At 64.3% G+C, this 18,482-nt stretch overlaps 1 protein-coding gene across 1 annotated transcript; it reads left to right on the plus strand.

The window, feature by feature from the left end:
* Window positions 1-1,168: 1,168 nt before the first annotated feature.
* On the plus strand, window positions 1,169-16,079 carry CEP131 (centrosomal protein 131). The gene is made up of 26 exons (XM_086473415.1): window positions 1,169-1,939; window positions 2,535-2,620; window positions 3,357-3,471; window positions 3,827-3,945; window positions 4,437-4,550; window positions 4,662-4,811; window positions 5,182-5,299; window positions 6,061-6,180; window positions 7,059-7,227; window positions 7,346-7,446; window positions 7,578-7,760; window positions 8,030-8,284; window positions 8,423-8,560; window positions 9,088-9,213; window positions 9,314-9,430; window positions 10,816-10,845; window positions 11,987-12,089; window positions 12,423-12,624; window positions 12,862-12,969; window positions 13,129-13,246; window positions 13,444-13,518; window positions 13,605-13,747; window positions 14,034-14,211; window positions 14,329-14,525; window positions 15,829-15,889; window positions 15,991-16,079. Exons 1-26 carry the CDS (start codon window positions 1,517-1,519, stop codon window positions 16,063-16,065), a joined length of 3,624 nt encoding a protein of 1,207 aa, XP_086329541.1. The 5' UTR covers window positions 1,169-1,516; the 3' UTR covers window positions 16,066-16,079.
* The last annotated feature ends 2,403 nt before the right edge of the window (window positions 16,080-18,482 follow it).

Raw genomic sequence — 18,482 nt, forward strand, 5'->3', positions numbered from 1 at the left:
AGCCCCGCCCTCCTCTGCCAGGCCCCGCCCCTCGCCAGCATACCCCACCCCCTCATTCACGCCACGCCCTTCTCCCCTCCCTCTTCCCCGGGCCCCAACCTCTCGCCGCTCCTTCCTCCTACGCCTCAACCTATCCCCCTTCTCCTCGCCCCGCCCCTCCCTCCCCATTCGCAACCTCCTCCCTTCCCGCCCCGCCCAATGGCTGGCTGCGGGGCGGGGCGTGCGGCGACGGTAGGTTGCGCGCGGCGGCTTGAGGCGGGGGGCGGGAGGCGGACACGGCCCGGGGCCTACTCCGCCGGCGGGGGGAACCGGGGTACGGGAGGGGGGGGCAGGGTCTTGTAACGGCCCCCGGGGCCCTTTGTAGGGGGCCTGGAGCTGGGTAAGGAGGGGGCCAGGGCCTCGGGTGAGGCCGGGGCCGAAGCCCCGGCTCCAGCCTCGCCCTCGGTGCTGCCACCCCTCAGCAGGCCCCGGGGCTGGGGATGCGGGTCCTTCTCACCCTTCTCAGGGCTCTTCTCGCAGCTTGGAGTCCCCTCATCCGTGTCGTTTCTCCTGGGGGGGAAAGGGGGGGGGGGGAGTGTCCTGGGCCTGGATTTGGACCTGGGGTTCTGGGCCTGGGTCCTGAGGGGCCGGGGGATTTGGGTCTGGGTGTCTTAGGCCTGGGTGTCTTGGGCCTGGGTTTGGACCTTGGTCCTGAGGGGACTGGGTCTGGGTGTCCTGGGCTTGGACCTGGACCTGGGGCCTGAGTGGACTGGAGGGTTCTGGGCCTGAGTGTCCTGGGCCTGGATCCTGAGGGGCCAGGGGATTTGGGTCTGGGTGTCTTGGGCCTGGGTTTGGACCTGGGTCCTGGGGGGGGTTCTGGGTCTGGGTGTCCTGGGCCTGGGTCCTGAGGGGCTGGGGGGCTTGAATCTGTGTGGCCTGGGCTCTGGGCTTGGGCCCTGTTTTCCCTTCAGTTTCCATCGAGAGCTTTTTGTTTACCAGCGTTGTTGGAGCCTGAGGCATTGCCAAGGTCTCCAGCAGAGCCCCAAGGGGGGGTGAAACCAGCTGGGTTTAGGGGTGGTTTGGGTTGCAGTATGGAAAGAAATAAAGTGATGTTGTGATGGCATTTGCCTGGAGACAGCGACAGCCCCTGGCTCGGCTGTGTCGGGAGGGGATGCAAAGGGGTGAAGCGAGGAGCTGGGAAGGGGGCTCATCTCTCCCTGCGCCCGTGGAGAGGGCAGGGCTGCTTCTGACCTGCTTCTTGGCAGAAATGGGGAGTGCTTGGTGGGGGAAGGATCCCTCGAGAGCTGCCCAGTTGCTCCTTCAGCATTGCTCGAGCCAGGGCGCTGGGTGAGCCGAAGCCCCGGGCTCAGCAGAAGGGGCTGTTCTGGGCTTGCGTGATCCCCTGCCAGCCACGGTCTGCGTGGAGCGAGAGAGCCCGGGGTGGGTAGCGGGGCTTTTCTCAGCTTAGTTGCCTGCTGGGCTGTAAAATGGGACAGCAGGACGTGGGATGGCCAGGGCGTGAGGTCCAAGCGGTGAGATGACTGCTGGGGTTAGGCACTGGGGGGAGTTCACCTGGAGCCCCTCCAGGCCTTGTGTTCAGGGTTATTTGGCACGTGGAAATACAGAGGAAGGGGTTTTGTCCCGTTTGAGACCGGTTACGCCTGTGCGTGCTGGTGTTTGTAGGAGCAGAGCGTTTCCTCGCTGCGTGGGGCTGGATGTGCTCCCTGTGTCTCCACTTCCCCCTCTGCCCTGTGCTTCCAGGGCCCCTGCTCTCTCCTCGAGCATGAAGAGCACCCACAGCAGCTCCTCCTGCCAGGGCGCCGGCGCTGGCGACGTGGAGCTGAGCCTGACAGGCCTCCCCGTGCCGGTCTTGCGGCGTCCCAGCAGCGCCTCGCCCGCCAAGCCCATGGCCCGCTCCGTCTCGGTCACCGCCGACGGCAAACCCAAGAGGAACGCCCTGGTGAGTCCTTTCCTTGCCCTTCGCCTCCTTGCCCCAATTTCCTTCTGGAAACTCCTGAGTTCCTGGTGTCTTCTCCTGTGGGGTTTTCAGGCCAAGCCTGCTCCTTGCTGAGCACCCTCTGTTCCTGCTGGGGTCAGCAGCGGTGGGGACTCGGGGTCTTGCTGAGCGGGGGTTTCTCTGAGGGTTTTTTCAGCAGAGTGAATGAGCCCCAGGTACTTACTGGGCTCTTAAGATCCTGCAGCGGGGAGTCTCTGCACTCTTTGCCGAGTAATCCCTGCTGCTTGGCCCTCTTCCTTCCTGCTCGTTGGCAGGGCAGGTAGCGAGCAGGGCCTGGGGAGCTCGCACAAAGGGACACATTCCTGCTGGCTCAACAGCAGCTCGGGAGCCCGAGAGGGAGCGAGGTGTCGTTGGGCTCTGCCTTGAGGAGAGGGATATCAAAACATCACCATGTTGAGGCTGTGGGGAAGGGCAGCACCCCCAGCAGCGCTGGGTTAGGATGCCTGACCCCTGGAGGGGAGCCTGCCCAGGCATCCGAGCTCTGCCTGCCCCTGCTTCTCCTCAGCATTGCTGCTGACTGTAGCGCTCTCCTCTGCAGGAGGACGCGGGGTCCCGGGCGATGAACAACCTCCGGAGGTCCAACAGCACCACCCAGGTTAACCAGCGGGTGAACGGCCCGCGCAGGTACGGCTCCAGCCGCCGGTGTCTGTCTGTCTGTCTGTCCCGTGGGTGGGACTGGGGGAACCTCCACCCGTCTGTCCGACCCCTCCGGCCCTGCGAGGGAATCGGAGCCTTTCAGACACGTACCCGGAGCTCTGTCAGACGCATCGGGGGTTACAGCCTGGCCTGGCAAAGCCAAGGTCTGGGGTTTTGTTTGGGTTTTTTTCAGAGGGGAGGTGACCTGTTTGGGATTTGGGGAGGCAGAGCGTATTTCCATGGCTGGGAAGCCTCTCTCGCTAACGGCACTCGATTTAGTCCCAAGGGACAGGCCTGTTGAGTTACAACAGCCCCTCATGGACCCTCCAGACCATAGCTGGCGTGTGTTAGGAGACAAAAAGCTCTCCTTCTGTCTCTGAACCGTGTTTTTTTCCATTCTCTTGTTGCCCTGTGCCCATCCTTTGAACACCTTCTACTTCCACACGTCACGCTGGGATGTAAAGCTCTGTATAAAACCAAAATCATCCACAGATTTTGTGACTGTGCAATGATTCTCCATCCCTTTGCCTCTCCGGGTCGCGGTGGCAGGCGGGAGGTGTGCCTCGGCTCTCATCGGAGCGCCCTGCCGCTGTTGGGGCGTGCTTCTTGCTGAACACGAGGCCGAGCGCCCTGCTATCGCCGTCCCGCTGCCGTTTGCCTGCGGTATTAACTGCAGAACACGTGTTCTCTCCTCCTCTCTGCCTCCCCGGGGGTCGGGCTGAAGCTCAGAGCAGACGGGAGACTTCCTGGCCTTCTTTGAGAGCGGTTCTGGGGGAAGGAAGAAACTGGCGAGTCTGAGCAAAACTTCCCCGGAAAAGAAAACCACGTGGAACATCTTGGTGAGGATGAGGATGTCCTGGGGCGGGTGGGCTGTCGGCTCTGCCTGCCCGAGGAGTTGCCTGGGTTTAGTGGAGGGGTGGGAGGGTTTCCCTAGACCCAAGGGTGGGGCGGTACGTCCGTGATGGCCAGGCTGGTCCTTCCTCAGCCTGCAGTCCAAGTGGGCACGGGTCGGATGGCCAACGGGCTCGGCCGTGTCTCTGGCCCAGGGCTTTTGGCCCCTCACCTCGAGGCTGCCGCGCTGCAGAACAGAGGTTTCTGACGTGGGGGAGAAACTGGCTTGTGGAGGAAGAGGGTGGCATTCGAGGACGTGGGTTTGGCTCTTGCCTGTGCTTACACCTGCCGACTCCATGGCAGGATGATCAGCCACGAGCGTTGCCGGGCCCCGCCAGCTCCCGCGGCGCTGAGCCCCCGGCGGGCATGAAGAGGAAAGAAGCCGCCGTGCTCCTGGCAGCCAACTTCACCGCCAACAACAGGTAGGAGAGGCGGTGCTGAACCAGGGCCGGCCTGGTGTTGGGAGGAACTACACCGAGGGGGTGCTCGTGCTCTGCCCGGGCACGGGGGTCAAGTGTGGGGCAGAGGGATGACGGCGTGCCGGGCTGGCTGGCTGGGACGCGTTTGGAAGCCATGCAGGAGCTTGATGGATGTGTGGGAGAGGCTGCTCTCGCTCTAGGAAAGGGAATGAGTAAAACTTGAGCCCTTCAGGGCCAGGAGAGCCTTAAGCCAAGGCTGCGTGTGGACCAGCCTGACGAGCGGGCTGCTAGGGCTGCGTCTGTGGCTACCGAGGAGCGAGCTCTGGAGAGGGGGCGAGTTGCCTGTGAGGCCTCGCCTGCTCCTCGCCTGGGGAGATGCTCCAGACCGTCACAATTGGGTTGAGGGTGGTAACTGGGGGGAGCGTCTGTCGTGGGGGCAGGCTGTTCCCTTCGGCTCCAGCCAGCCCTGACGCCTCGTCTTCCCTCCGCAAAAGGAGCAACAAGGGCGCGATGGGCAACTGCGTCACCACCATGGTGCACAACAACTACTCCACCGCCGAGAAGGGCCCCGCGCCAAAAAGCTCCAACCAGGCACCCAGCTCCCTCAAGTAAGTGTGGGAAGGGCCCGGCTTGGGAGGCCGCGCTGCCCCCGTGTTCCTGTGCCGATGGGGCACGGGACGAGGCAGGATGGTGCCAAGTCGCTTCGTCTTCTTCCGTAGCAACGTTGTCAAAGCCACCGCCAACGAGGACGGCGAAAGCAGCAGCTTCGTGAAATCGCAGAAGAATTTCTCCAGCAACAACTTCATGACCCGCAACAACAACAGCAGCCTGCCCCGGAGGAAGGAGGTGACCGAGGAGGAGGCAGAGAGGTGAGGCAGAGCCAGTGGGTGGTGGGGAGAGGCAGGATGGTGCCAGGCAGAGGGGTGAGCTCCAGGGAGGCTGGTTTGTTCTTGTCCTGTGGGGCTCCAGATTTGGGAAGGGCCCCTCTTAGTGCTGATTTACCCTCCTCGGGGCTTGGCTCTGCGCTTCGAGCCGGCCTCATCGAAGGCACAGATTCCTCCCCCCTCAAAAGTCAACCCCAGAAAAGGCCTCGCTGAGTCGGGGTGTGAGGGGACAGAACAGGTCCCGGTGCCGTGAGCGAGCAGCCCGTGCTCCGCGGCAGCAGGACGGGGTGGTGCCACCCGGCTGAGGACCAAGGAGGACCCCGGGGCCGCGCTGACCCTCTCCCTCTCCCCGCAGGTTCGTCCAGCGCCTGAACTCGGCCGCCGTCACCATCCAGCGCTGGTACCGACGCCACTCGCAACGGCGCAGGGCGGCGGCGGCGGCTCTGGGGCGCCTGCTGGCTGCCAAAAGGGAGGTCAGTCCCCTCCGCTGCCTCGTAGCACAGACCCTTCGGACCCCCGAGCCCCGCTCAGCCTCGCTGGTGGGGGAATCGGAGTCCCCCCACCTGAGCCCTGAGCTGTCAGAGATGAGAGGGCTTTGGCTTTGCCCCTAGCCCCGTGGTCTGGAGAGCCGGGGAGGGTCCTGTCCCTGCAGAGATGTGCTGGCCGTGCAGAGGGAAGGCCCGGGTTTGGTGCCGGGGGGAGTTTAGGCCGGGAGCCCCTGGGCTCAGCGCTGCTCAGCTCCGGTCTGCCGGCTCCCTTCAGCTGCCAGCGGGCAGACGCTTGGCGGCAGCAGCAGGAATCCTGCTGAATTATTGTCTCGGGCACACTCGTGGCCAGAGGAGGGATACCCTGTCTTTGCTCATCGTAGCAAGTCAGTAACGAGGCGGCTCATTAGAGAGTGACGAGTCATCTGCAGCTATTTGTGTTTCTTTGTGTTTAATTATTTATCCCAATAACGAAAAGTACTGTAACTCTTGCATGTGACAGTCTATTTTTAAGCCTTGTCTTCTCGGTGGTTTCAGACCCAGATGACTAATAATTGCATTTACTCTCTAAAGAAAATAAGCTGCTCTAAAGTGGCGCTTTTCTGAGGGCTCTTTACCTGCATCTGGGGGGGATGGAAAGCCTGGATAAGGGGTGACCTCAGATGTGGTGTGCCTTTTCCTGCTTCTCTGCTGTGGGTGGTGGGTGCTGGAGAGCTCTCAGTAACATTTTTGACCCTCCTGTCTGGAAGGAAAGGCAGCAGCAGCAGATGGAGGAAGGGAACATCCTGGATTTGCAGGAGAGGAAGGACGAGGAACGCCGGAAGATCCGTGAGGAGAAGGCGCGCCTGGCCCGCCGCGCTGCCATCCAGGTAGGGCCAAGGCCAGGGCGTCACGGCCTGCGTGAGACCAGTTTGTGGCCCTCTCGCCTGCATCTCTAGGGGCTTTGCAGGGAGCAGGGTTAGAGCCAGCCCTGGGAATGGGGCGCTCCCTACGGAGACAGAGGTGCCACGGAGCCGTTTCCCGTGGTGCTCCTGCCAAGCCCGGGCGGCTCGTTCGCAGCCTGCGAGGGCAGCGCTGGTTTCCATCCAGTTGTCAGGCCAAGGGTGACTACGTCAGGAAAGGAAGGTTGTACCTGCAGCTCCTCGGAGCGGCTGAGGATGGCGGTGCCTTGGGAAAGGGATCTTCCCATGGGAGCGGGGTCCCTCCGGGGTGGGCTGAGCACTGCGCTGTGCCTGCTGGCAGGAAGCACCTCGCCGTTCCTCGCCCCGTTTGCAGCAGGAAAGGGGCTGGTGCTCCTGGGGCCCAGATGCGGGACTGCCACAGGCCGTGGGCAGTTACATGTTGGCTTGCAGTACAGCTGAAGTTGTTTGGTTTTTTTTTAAAAAAACCCATTTCTCTTTGCCCTACATGGAATCATGTTTCGCTAGGGGGGTGGGCTCGGGGGAGATGCAGCAGTGAGCAGCTGGAGGACGGCAAAAATGCCGTGACAGCCTTGCAAACACGTGCTCGTGCCTCAAGTGGCTTCCCAAAACTCGGCTAAGGCGGCCCCCTGGGCGCTGCGGTGGTGCTGGCCCTCTGGATTCGGAGGGAGGCCCGTTACGGAGCCACAAAGGACGCTGTGCAGGGACGTGCGAGCGGCCCCGGTTCACCTGTGGAGCTGGCAAGACCCTGGCTGCCACCTCCCCTCCGCTCAGAGCAGCAAAGAGTCGCTGGGCAGGACGGTGATGGCTGGTCTGGTGCCCTGCAGGAACTGCACCAGAAAAGGGCCCAAAAGGCTTTGGACGCAAAGCGCTCGGCAGAAGAAGAGTTGGCGCTGGTGAAGGAGAGCAGAAGGGTAGCGAAGAAGAAGCCTGCCAAACCTGCCGCCGCGAGGAACCTCCGGCCGGCCGGCGGCGTCGCCAAAGCCAATAACGCCGGTGAGTCCCTTCCGTGGGTCCGCGTGTGCCACGAGGGGGGAGGAGGAGGATGGAAGAGCGGCTCTCCCTGGTGGGAGCTGGCTGTTCCGAACGCCTGAGAACAGTCTGGTTCCTGCAGAGGCCAATTTCCACTCGGCAGCTGCGGAGCCAGAAGAAAGCAGCCTCGCAGACCTCGGCTCCGTGCCCTGGCGGGACCCCGGGGCAGAGGACAAGCTGCAGGTGGGTCTGGCTTTGCCTCCCGGGGCTCCTGGCACCAGCGGTTCTGCCGGGGCGGCTTTGGAGCCTTTGTTGACTTCTGGGGAGATCCGGCAAACTCTTTTTACCGCAAGGTGCGTCGTCTGCTCCCCCAGGATGTGAGCTCCAGAGAGCCGGGTAGTGAGGACCTGGAGATGGTGGTGCCAGCTGGCAGCAGGGTGCAGTCCAAGGTCACGCTCAATGAGCTGCTGGACACGCTCAGGCTGCTGGAGGAAGAACCAGAGCTGCTGCCCCCCCCGAAGCTCTTCAAGAAGGACAGATACGCCTGGATAGACGGGGTAAGCAGAGGGCTGAGGCCGGTCGCATCCACCCTCAGATGGTGATGGCTGCCTTCTCCCAGTGCTTGCTGGGTGGTGGAGCGTGGGGAAGGCAGGGGGATCACTGCCAGAGAAGGCAGCAGAGGGGTTTGGCAGAGCCAGGGCTGCCTGGGTGTCCTCAAGGAGGAGCAAACCCACGTGAGGGCTGTGGCAGGAGTGGAGTTAGCACAGGAGAGAAGGCTGGTTACTGGGGTGCAGTGGGAAGACTGGGCTGCAGCGATGGAGAAGAGCCAGCACCTCTTCTCCCGAGCCCTTCCCCTGGCTGCTCGTTCACAGCTGTGTCTGCCCAGCAGGAGCCCAGCTCCAATTCCCTGACTGCTGATAACCTGGAGAAGTTTGGGAAGCTAAACCACTCCCCGGGGGTCCCCGAGGAAGGGGCCCTGCTCTCGGAAGCCAAGCTCCAAAGCATCATCAGCTTCCTGGATGAGATGGAGAAGTCGGAACAGGAGAGGCCCAGGTCGGCCGCCTCGGCCACGCAGCGGGAGGTGAGCGCTGAAGCGAGAGCCTGGTTTGTGTCCGAGAGGTGGTGCGAAGCCCTGGTGGGGAAGGGTCTCCCGTCTCCTCCTGCTTCCAGGTGGGCCCCACCACCTTCTAATCGGGTTTTTTTCCCCCCGCTGTGGCAGGGTCTGCTCTCGGAAGAGGAGCTGGCTCACTTGGAGCAGGCGTCGGCTGTTGCCACGGAGGTCACAAGCTCCATCATGAGGCTGAAGCTGGAAGTGGAGGAGAAGAAGCGAGCCATCGGCCTGCTGCAGACAGCCCTGGTGTGTGAGCCAGATGCGCGCTTGCTGGCTGGGGAATGAAGACCCAGAGCCCTCAGCAGATGTGTCTTGGGGCAGCGGCTTTTGAAGCACGAGATGAGGGCTCTGCGAACAGGCCCTCCCCATCTGCGTCCCCAGCGAAGCAAAGCAGCGCTCCCGCAGCTCCTGCCAAGCTGCCGGAGGGCCAGAGGCCGCGGTCCCAGGCGCTGGTAGCGTGGGAAAGATCTGCGAGGTCCTTCCCAGTCTGGTGCGGGCTTCGCTCCGATTTCCCCTTGCTGCCCCCCTGGGTGGAAAGGCCTCCTCAAACTCTCCTCCCGGGCAGGTGCCTGACTAGTCCAGAAACCCTTGGTCAGGCGCTGGGTTTGGGTGTTGTTGCTGACAGCCCGGCGGGAGGTGTGAGTAGCAGGGGCTTGGGTTTAGCTCCTTGTTCTGGCCTTCCAGGTTCGGTGGTTCTCTCCCGTACGCGTGCTGGGGCTGGTGTCACTTCTCTCTCTAACGTCTTGTGGCTGTTTCTTCCCGACATCCGAAAGGCTCAGCAGCGGGAACTGACTGTCCGACACATCAAACGGACAGAGAAGGAGCTCAGCCACCAGCTCAGGCTGCAGAGGGAACAGTACGAGGCAGCGATCCAGAGGCACCTGGCCTTCATCGACCAGGTAAGCTCTCATCCCGACTCAGACCGATGCTTCTGAAGGCAGAAGCTGACCTGGCTGAACCCTGCCGGGCTGCCTGATGCCTCCTCTTCACCCTGCCCAGCTCATTGATGATAAGAAGGTGCTGAGTGAGAAGTGCGAGGCTGTGGTAGCCGAGCTGAAACAAGTGGACCAGAAGTACGGCAAGAAGATCACCCAGATGCAGGAGCAGCACGAGCTGGTGAGGGGATGGGGGAAGTCGGGGAGAGGACGTGTGCCGTGGTTTTGCTCGAATGGGGCCCCAGCACAGAGCAGCGTGGTCTCTCTCAGTGGAGCTCGGTCGTTTTGGGGAGCCCTTCTCTGTGCCCAGGAGCTCTGGGTCACCCCCAGAGCTTTGCCCTGGCTCCCCCAGAGCCCTGCTGTCCTCTGCTGCCCCGAGCCAGGTGCGTGGGCCTGACCAAGAGGCGGTGCCAGCTCCCCGGGGCTCTGCTTGGAAGGACCCTTCCCACACATCCTGCTGTGGACAGAGCTCTCCCCGGGCTGGGGGGTGACGGGGGGATCTTGCTTTGGCAGAGGTGAGAGCAGGCGCTGGCACAAACCCGATGCTGTAGAGGAATTCGTACCTGTGGCCGTATCCTCCTGAGCTGGGTGACTTCCAGCCCCCTTCGCAGGAGCGGGGACACTCTCCGAGCTGAATGGGGATAAGATGATGAAGCCACATGGGGTGCATGAGCAATAGTAACAGACCTCTGTGGGTTTCGCTGGGCCGTTGCCCTGCCCAGCACCCAGATTTCCCTGGTGAGGACGTGCTGCCCGCTCGTGGGAACCAGCTGGCAGCTTCCCTCGGGAGCGTGCAGGGAGTTCCCTCTCCTGCAGCCGGAGACAGCTTGGCTCGCCCTGTGCCGGGCCTGGCAGGAAAGTGGGGCCGCTGGCTCACCCCTCAGCCACCTCCTGGCTCTGCTGCCCCGCTCCCTGCTCCCCCTTGGCCTTGCAGCTGAGCTCTTGCCCGGGGGCTCTGGAGTCTGCACCAGCCCGAGCCTGTTTGGACAGACAGACAAGGCGGAGGCTCGCTTGGCCTCACTGTTTGAGCCTGAGGAAGAAGCCAGCGCGGTGTTGCTGTGCTTGGGGCCTGGAGGGGCCCCTTCCCGGGGAGGGACGGGGCTGGTTTCACCCCTGCAGCCTTCGTGGGGCAGAGGAGGCGCCTCCCTTCTGCCTCGCTCCCCGCTCGCAGCAGGGCAGCAGTGGTGGGGACGGCCCGAGAGCCCGTCTCTGCCCTGTGGCCCCTTCGCTGTCCCTGTTCCCAGCTTTGCCCTACGGCTCCTGGCTTCCTCTGCCTGGTGGGGGACAGCCACCGACTAACGTGGGTCCCCGTGGGTGTCCCCTGGTTGCCAGAGCAGGCTCCCCGGCAGGGCTGGCTCTGCCCTTGTCCCGGTGCTGCCGGGGCCCTCGGCGCCATCTGTGTCGCTGCCTGATTTTGGCTGTGCCTCCCCTCGCTCCCGGGGGACCCCCGCCTCCCCGTCCGCCCTCCCGTGCACCCACGGCTGTTTGGTTTTGCCCATCTCCCTCTCCCCACCCCGAGTCTGCGATTCCCCTTCTCTCTCCATCCCCTCCTTTCTTTCTCCCCAGGTCTGGCGCACTTTGGGCCCCTTTTGCGAGGTAAATGTGGTCTTTTGCTTTTTTTTTTTTTTAAAAATTTTTTCTGTGCCTTGCCCTTCTGCTCTCACATCCCGACCCGCTCCAGCTCCGCAGGGCTGGGCTGTGAATTCCCCGCTCGGCAGCTGGGTCAGCCCCGTGAAGCAGCCCCTTCACCCCATCTCCCCAGACCCACGTGCTCGGCTGCTGCCTTCAGGCTCTCCCTGTTTTCCCCTGCGGATTTTCCTGCCCTTTTTTCTCTAAAAGCCAGTCCTGGGCTGTGTGGGCGGTCCCCCCCCGCTCCTCTCCGCACAGTGGCCAGGTAACGAGCTCCTGGGGGGCCAGCCCCACGCTCGTACCCCAGAGCTGTGACATGTCCCACGTCCTGCACGTGGTCATCGTCTGCCCCTGCTGAAACGGAGCCGCCTCTGGCCTTCCATCACCTGGTGCCTTGCTCACCAGAAACCCTGGCGCAGAAAGACATGGTCGAGCGCTTCGACCGGCTTTTGCCGATGGCAGAGCTGGGTGGGCAGCAGGGCCTGGGTGTTTCTCCAGGTTTTTTGCTGGAGAGGAGGGCTGAGGAGGTAAAAGGAGGCAGAGGAGGAAGCAAGAGCAGTGCCTGTGCCTGGGCTGTGCAGCCTCCAAGTCCTTTGAAGAGTTTTGGGGTGCTGCAGGGGCTTGGTCTGCGGTGGTAGCATGGTGTTGGGAGGTCTGCCTGCCTGCCTGTCGGGCCTTCCATGCCGGGAGAGGGAAGGCTGGAGAAGGAAGCAGCGTCACACACAACCCCGTCTCTGCTGACGGATGGGCTGTCCTGCACACAAGGACCGTCGGCAGCCCCGAATTGCCCTCTCCGCTCTGTAGGTGCTCTCCTGTCTCAGTCAGCGAGTGCTTTCCAGAGGGTTTTGCTCTTTTTTTTCCCCTGTGCTCAAGTCCCAGGGCAGCAGCAGCCCCATCCTGGGAGAGAGAGAAGGCGCTGGGGGAGCGTACGGCTGCTTCTCTGGGCTGGGAGAACGTGCCTGGCCAGGGCTGTGCGAGTCGTCTGTGCTCAGCTTGGGCTGGCTGCTCTTGCCTCCAACTTCCTTCTCGACAGCCAGGCTCCCGGGCTAACAGGGGTTTTCCCCTCCCCTAGCCTGTCTCTGAAGCTTTCCCGTTTCCTTCCAAACAGGAGATCAAGAAACTGAAGGAGCTGATGAGCGCCACTGAGAAAATCAGGCGGGAGAAGTGGATCGATGAGAAAACCAAAAAGATCAAAGAAATCACCGTGAAAGGTACAGGCCCGTCCCCGCGGTGGTGGCTGGGAAGGGACCGGTGCAGGGGTCACGTCCGTGCTGGTCCTGGAGGGGGGCTGCGTCTGCTGGAGCTGCCGGCAGCTGAGGGGAGCGCCGCTCGGCGCGGGCAGCCTCTGCTCCCCGTGTTTGGTAGGGACAGATGCTAGAGGGCAAGAAAACCTGGGTGTGCTGCTCCCCCCTTTCTTACCAGCCCCCCTTTGCGGAGCTGACTGGTTCACAGCCTCCTTGCCAGCGGGCCAAGGCCAAGGGCGCTGGTGCTGGGGTCTGGACAGCCCCGAGGCCGAGCGGTGACTGTCCTTCCCGCTGCCCCAGGGCTGGAGCCGGAGATCCAGAAGCTCATCGCCAAGCACAGGCAGGACATCAGGAAGCTGAAGATGCTGCACGAGGCCGAGCTGGTGCAGTCGGACGAGCGGGCCGCCCAGCGCTACGGCCGGCAGGCGGAGGAGCTGCGGGGCCTGCTGGAGCGGGAGAAGGAGGAGCAGAGCCAGCGGGAGAGGGAGCGGGCCCGGCAGCGGTACGGCGTGGCAGTGGGGGGCTTGATGGGCGGTTTGGGGCTCGCCGGTGGTTCCTGGTGTTCGCAGCGGTTCATATCCACGGGGAGCAGCCCCTTTCTCTCCACCAGGGTGGTCAACAGGGGCGTCCTGCCATGCCAAGCCCCTGGTCGGCCGCAGAAGGGCTGGGACGAGTCAGGGCGAGGAGCCGGATGAACGCCCGAAGCCCAGCGCGTCGCTGAGGCCGCTCTGCCCCGCAGGTGCGAGCAGCAGCTGGAGCAGGAGGAGCAGGCGCTGCAGCAGCAGCGACGCCGGCTCTACGCCGAGGTGGCCGAGGAGAGGGAGCGGCTCAGCCAGCAAGGGGCCAGGTGAGAGGGCCGGCACGGCGGCTGAGGGCTGGAGGCAGCCCCGAGCTCAGGCTGGGCTCAGGTGGGCACGGGGCTGGTGGTCAAGGGGGAGCAGCCCGAGGAGGGGGGCGGTGAAGCCGGGCCGGTGCAGCCGTTGGGAGCTGCGGTGTGTGCGGGCAGGCAGAGAGCGGAGGCGGAGGAGCTGCGGCGGCAGCTGGAGGCGAGCAGCTCGGCCGTCACCAGGGCGCTGCAGGAGGAGTACGCCAAGGAGAAGGAGGAGCAGGAGAGGAGGCATCAGGTCTGGTTTTTTGCCCTCACCTCTGGGCCCTGGAGGGCCGTTCTTGGGTCCAGTGCCCAGTGTGTGGCTGCGGTGACACGTGCTGGCGCCGCTGAGCCCCATACCCCCGCCGGGGTGGCGCTGGGGGCTGCTCCCAGCCAGCGTGGGGTGCCGTGGGGGTGCTGTGGCTGAGTGGTTGTTTTCTTGTCTCTCCACAGGCAGAAGTGAAGGTGCTGAAGGACCAGCTGGAGATCGAGAAGCAGGCCTGGGAGGCGAACTACGTGAAGAAGGAGGTAACAGCGAGGGCTGCTCTTCTCCAAAGGTGCCACCCTCGGGCTCTGAGAGGGATCGAGGCAACGTTTGCCATCTCTGTCCCCAGGAAGCCTGGCTGCTCTCCCGGGAGCGGGAGCTGCGGGAGGAGGTGAGGAAGGAGAGGGACAAAGAGATCGAGCTGGTGATCCAGCGCCTGGAGGCTGACATGTCCTCGGCCAAGGAGGAGTGCGAGAGGGCGGCAGAGAACAGGTACAGGGGGAGAGGGAGGAATCCCCTCTCCTCATGGGCTGGTCCCCTTCACCTGCGAGCTCCGGACGCTGCAGCTTGCGGGCGCGAGCAGCGTTAGTGCAGGAAGGAGCGGCTCGCAGGAGAGAAGTTCACCTCTCACTTGAGGGAACGGCCCTGCATCTCCCCTGGGGCTGATCCTTCCGCTCCTTGCTGCTGTGGCGAGGTCCCTCCTGCAGGAAGAAGGTGGCCGGGGGTGGCCCCTGCAGTGCTGGGCTGAGCCTGGCTGCCCATCCTTTCCCCCTGTTAGGATTAAGAGGATCCGAGACAAGTACGAGGTGGAGCTCCAGGAGCTGGAGAGGTCCGAGCGGAAGCTGCAGGAGCGCTGCAACGAGCTGAAGGGGCGGCTGGCAGAGCTGGAAGGGGAGAGCCTCCGTCTGCAGGGCCTGCTGAAGCACAAGGAGCAGGAGGTGGAGGAGATCTGGAAGGTGGGTGAGGAGCAGAGCCCGGGGCTCCGTCTCCTCTCCGTGCCCTGCCTGGCTCTGCCCCCCAGCATCACCCTGTGCCCATCAGCGCCTCGATGTCACCTCTCTGCCCTGCTGCAGGTGAGGGACCAGCTGGACCAAGAGTGGAGCGGCCTGGCAGAAGTGATCCGGCAGGAGTTTGCTGACAGGCTGGTGGGAACAGAGGAGGAGAACAAGCGGCTGAAGGCGGAGATGGCAGAGATGCGAGCCCGGCAGCGCCTGGAGCTGGACAGGGTGGTGCGGGAGAAGGACCAAGAACTGGAGGAGGTTCACAGGAGGTGAGCCTGCCTGGGCTTTGCTGCCCCGGGCTGGCTGGTAGCTGGGGCTGGGGGCGCAGAGGTGGCCCGGGGTGCGTTGCAGGAGCGTGTTGGCAGTGCTGCATCCTCAGGTGCGGCTTCCAGTCCTGCCAGGGCACAACGGGCAGCAGAGTCTCACCCGAGCTGGCTGTCTCTCAGCCACCGTGAGTCCTCTGGCCCCTGTGACTTCTGGCCTGCTCTGGTGTCCTGTCCCCAGGGCTGCTCGCTCGCCTGTGTCAGGGCGGGCAGCCGGAGCGGTGCGAGGGCTCCTGCCAGGAGAGGTCTGGGCCGTGCAGCTCCATCTGCGGTTCCTCCCTGGCAGGAGCCCGGCGAGCTCCTGGAGGGCTCTGCCGTGGGTGATGCAGGATACCTGTGGTGGCGGCTGTGGCACCCTGCTCCGCAGATTTGCCGCTCCAAGAGGGGCTGGGCAGCTGCCTTCCCCCCATCCCCGAGCGCAGGGGAGGGAGAGCCTGCTGCTCGGTCGGGGCTCGGCCGGCCCCTGCACAGCTGTGGAGGTCCAGGGCGGCTGTGACATCCCCAAAACTCGCCGGGACCCCAGCTGTCGGCTGCAGGGAGCAGGGGCTGTGCCGCGGGGCTCGGCTCCATCCTGCGCTCAGTGGGGAGACGGTGCTGGGAGCTGGGCTGGGTGTCAGGCAGCGAGGTGAGGCTTCGTCTGCCTGCGGGGGAGGCATTTTGCAAGTGAAAGGAGGATCGGAAGGGGAAGCTGTGTCTCCTCTGGGAGCTCCTTCTGCGTGGGGCAGAGCCCTCCCTCCTGTCGGTGTCTGTGTGGAGCTGCTCCCCGCCAGCTGTAAGGAGAGGCTGTTGTACCAGCACACGGAGCTTGCTGCCGAGTGATTCCCACTCACTCCGAGAGCCAGGGTCATACCTCGAGCATGAGATAACGAGGATCTCCTCTCCCCTGGCAAAGGCTGAAATGCAGAGTCCAGCCAAGGGGCAGCAACCGTGGGCTTGAGAAAGGGGAAGAAACTTAAAATCCCTTCCCTGGGGCTCTGTTAATTAATGAAGTTTTGTAAAGCTTGATGTCCTCCTCTTCCTCTGGATGACTGGATCCAAACTACATCATGCTCACTGAGGGAATAAAGGCACTTCCAGCCTGTAACGGCACCCGGAGCCGCTGCTCTTTGGCTTGGCCGAGTCGGGGGAGAGGGGCTGTGCCCCCCACCCCAGTGCTGAAATCTCCCTCCTGGGGCATGGAGCCAGCCCGGCGTTTGGGGCTGAGCACCGGGGCTGGGGGTCCTCAGCCTCTCTGTGTCCATCTGCTCAGGGTGAAGACGGCAGTTGTGAGGAAGGAGGAGAGCGTGAGCAGCCTTCGGAAGCAGTACGAAGTGAGTGAGGGGGGGGGCAGCAAGCCCCCCGCTGCCCCTCGGGCTGCAGCTCTGTGCCGGGGTGCAGCGAGCTCCCCCTCCTCTCCTGTGCTCTGTCGCAGGCGGCCCTGCAGAGAGCCGACCGCCTGGAAGCCCTCCTGGAGCAACAGCGAAAGCAGCTGCCGGTCCCCAACTGACCGTCCTTGCCGTGTGGGGCTTGGGGTGCTCAGGGGGGCAGCGGGGCTGGGGTCGGACCCTGCCCTCCCTCCCTCCCTCCCTCCCTCCCTCCCTCCCTCCCTCCCTCTACCCTCGTTTTCCACAGCCTGGTCCCCGTGCCACGGCCGCCAGCCCTTGCTGGAGCAACTCGGCAGCCTTCGGTGTTGGGTGGTTGTGTTTTAGCAGTAAATCTGCGCTGGTTTCTACAGCCATTCCTGTCTCTGTCCCTTGGGGAAGGGGCACCCTCTGCCCCCCCGGGCATCCACCACTTCTTTACTTCACTGGGGCATTTGTCCCTCCCTGTGCCTATCAGTGCTGGGGCATGAGCCCCTCTTCGCTGTGTGAGTGGGCGGCAGACCCCCCCCACCCCGTGGTCCTGAGCCCTTCCCTCGGGTGGGATGCGTGGGACCTGCGGGTCAGGGCCTCTTCTCCCCAGCAGCTGCGTCTTTCAAGGTCCAGGGGCCGGGCTAGGCACCCCCCGTTCCTGCTGGCTGGGCAGGGGTGAGTAGAGGGGGGAGCCCAGGCAGGTGGGTGCTGGTTGTGAGGGTGCCTGGCTCCGCGCTCTGTGCCTCACTTCCCCTTCCCAAACAAAATATCTGGGACGATGTAGGGAGGCAGGGCCGGGGCAGGACATGATCCCGCAGCCTCTGCTACCTGCAAATCTCTCGGCGCCCCGTGACAGCGACGGGAAATGCCTGGGCTGGGCCGGCGGCATCTGTTTCCTCTCGGGCCGGCAGTGGGCGACCGCTCTGCTACAGCCTCTTCCCTCCCAGGAGGCCGGGGCTGGGTGCAGGGGACCAGCAACTGTTGGCTCAGCGCAGTCCCAGGGTCTTTCCAATCCCTCCTGCCCCCCCCTGTGCACCCCGCTGGGCAGCTCAGGGTGGGAGCTGGGTCCCTTTGTCCCAGCATGGGCTCCTGGCTGCAGGTTCTTGGGGGTACGTGGTCCCAAGGCAGCCGGGGGTGCCGGCAGCCCGCGCATGCCCCTGCTTTGGCACTTGGCGTGGGTGTCGGGGGCACGAGCGGTTCCTCCGGCCCCAGTGGAGGGTGGCTGGGTCCTGCTCGGCTCCTTTCCCCTCTGGGCTGGGCCGGTCTCCACTCCCCCCTCGCTGAGCTGCCCCTCGGTACCCTCTGAACATGCAGGGAGGACGGGGAGGAGCGCCCGGCCCCGTTTTGCCGGGAAAGGCCGGGCACGGGGCTCGGTTCTGCTGTTGTTGCTTTTCTAGCGACTGTTTCCTGAGCGTCGCTTCCGTCCTCCGCCCCTTTGCAGCCTCCGCTTGGGCCACCACGAGCCTTTGGCTGGCGGCTCCTGCTCCGGGCCTGGCTGGGCACTGCTGGGGTTAAATCAATGGATCGTGCAAAATCTTGTCGTGGGAGAAGAGGGGCTCAGCCCCCTCACTGCCTGCCCTGGAGGGCTTGTGCCTGTGGAGGGTGGCAGCACCCAAGTGCCCTGTCCGCTGTGGACCCACATGTGGTCCCCTGGGTGCCCCCCGTGCCCGGCCGTCCTCCCGCAGCCTCCCCTGGGCCTCGCTCCTCCAGCATCTCCCCAGCCCTGCCCCTCCCCGGCAGCGCTGAGGCTCATTTCTAGGCCAGTGCCCGGTTCAGGCGTGAATAAATCAGCCGCGTTGTGTAACCGGGGATGCAGATTCCCACCGAACGGCTGCCTGCACCCCGCTGCGCGCCCACCTCCCCTCGCCCCGGGGGTCCCCCTGCCACCGGGGCCGTCGCCACGTGGTCCAAGCCCTGTCCCTGCTGGCCAGCGGTTGGCAGGGCTGGCGGTGGCGGCACAGCCGGGGCAGGCTCTGCCGAAGATCCCCGCTTCAGGAGCCCCTTTCCCCCTCCCCAGGATTAGGCGGGATGAGCGGAGCTCGTTGGCCGCCGGCGAGCCCGAGCGCTGGGCCGGGAAGGAGGTCAGGAGTGTACAGGGTGCTTTTGGCAGCCACCACGCGGAGATCGCGGCTCAATCTGGTGTCTGCCCCGGAGGGGATTAGCCACGGCCCCAGACAAATCAGCCGGGAAGCCGGAGCAAGTTGACAGGATCCGTGCGGGGTAATCTCCCCTGCTAATTGGGGCAAGCGGGCTGCTGCCTCCCCGAGACGCGACGGCAGCACTGCCCGGCCAAGGAGGGGACGACGGTCGGGTTGGTGCCACGTTGTGCCTCTTTGCCAGGCGTGGGGCTCTGCCCGGGCTGGGACCATCCCTGCTGCAGCCCTGAGCGGTGCCTGGGGGGGTCCTTGCTGGGGCTTTAGGCCTCAGATCTTTGGGGTCTTCTCTTTCGCAGTCACTGCAGAGAACCGCAAGGAGCCGGAGCGAGAGGAGGGTGGTTGGGGGCTGAGTGGGCCTGGGAGCAGTGGGCAGGGGGTGGCAGTGGGTTTGGGGGACCCCTGCTCCTGGCCGTGTT

This window comes from Leptosomus discolor, chromosome 15 (genome assembly GCF_034619465.1).
Source record: "Leptosomus discolor isolate bLepDis1 chromosome 15, bLepDis1.hap2, whole genome shotgun sequence".
Classification (NCBI taxonomy): Eukaryota; Metazoa; Chordata; class Aves; order Leptosomiformes; family Leptosomidae; genus Leptosomus; species Leptosomus discolor.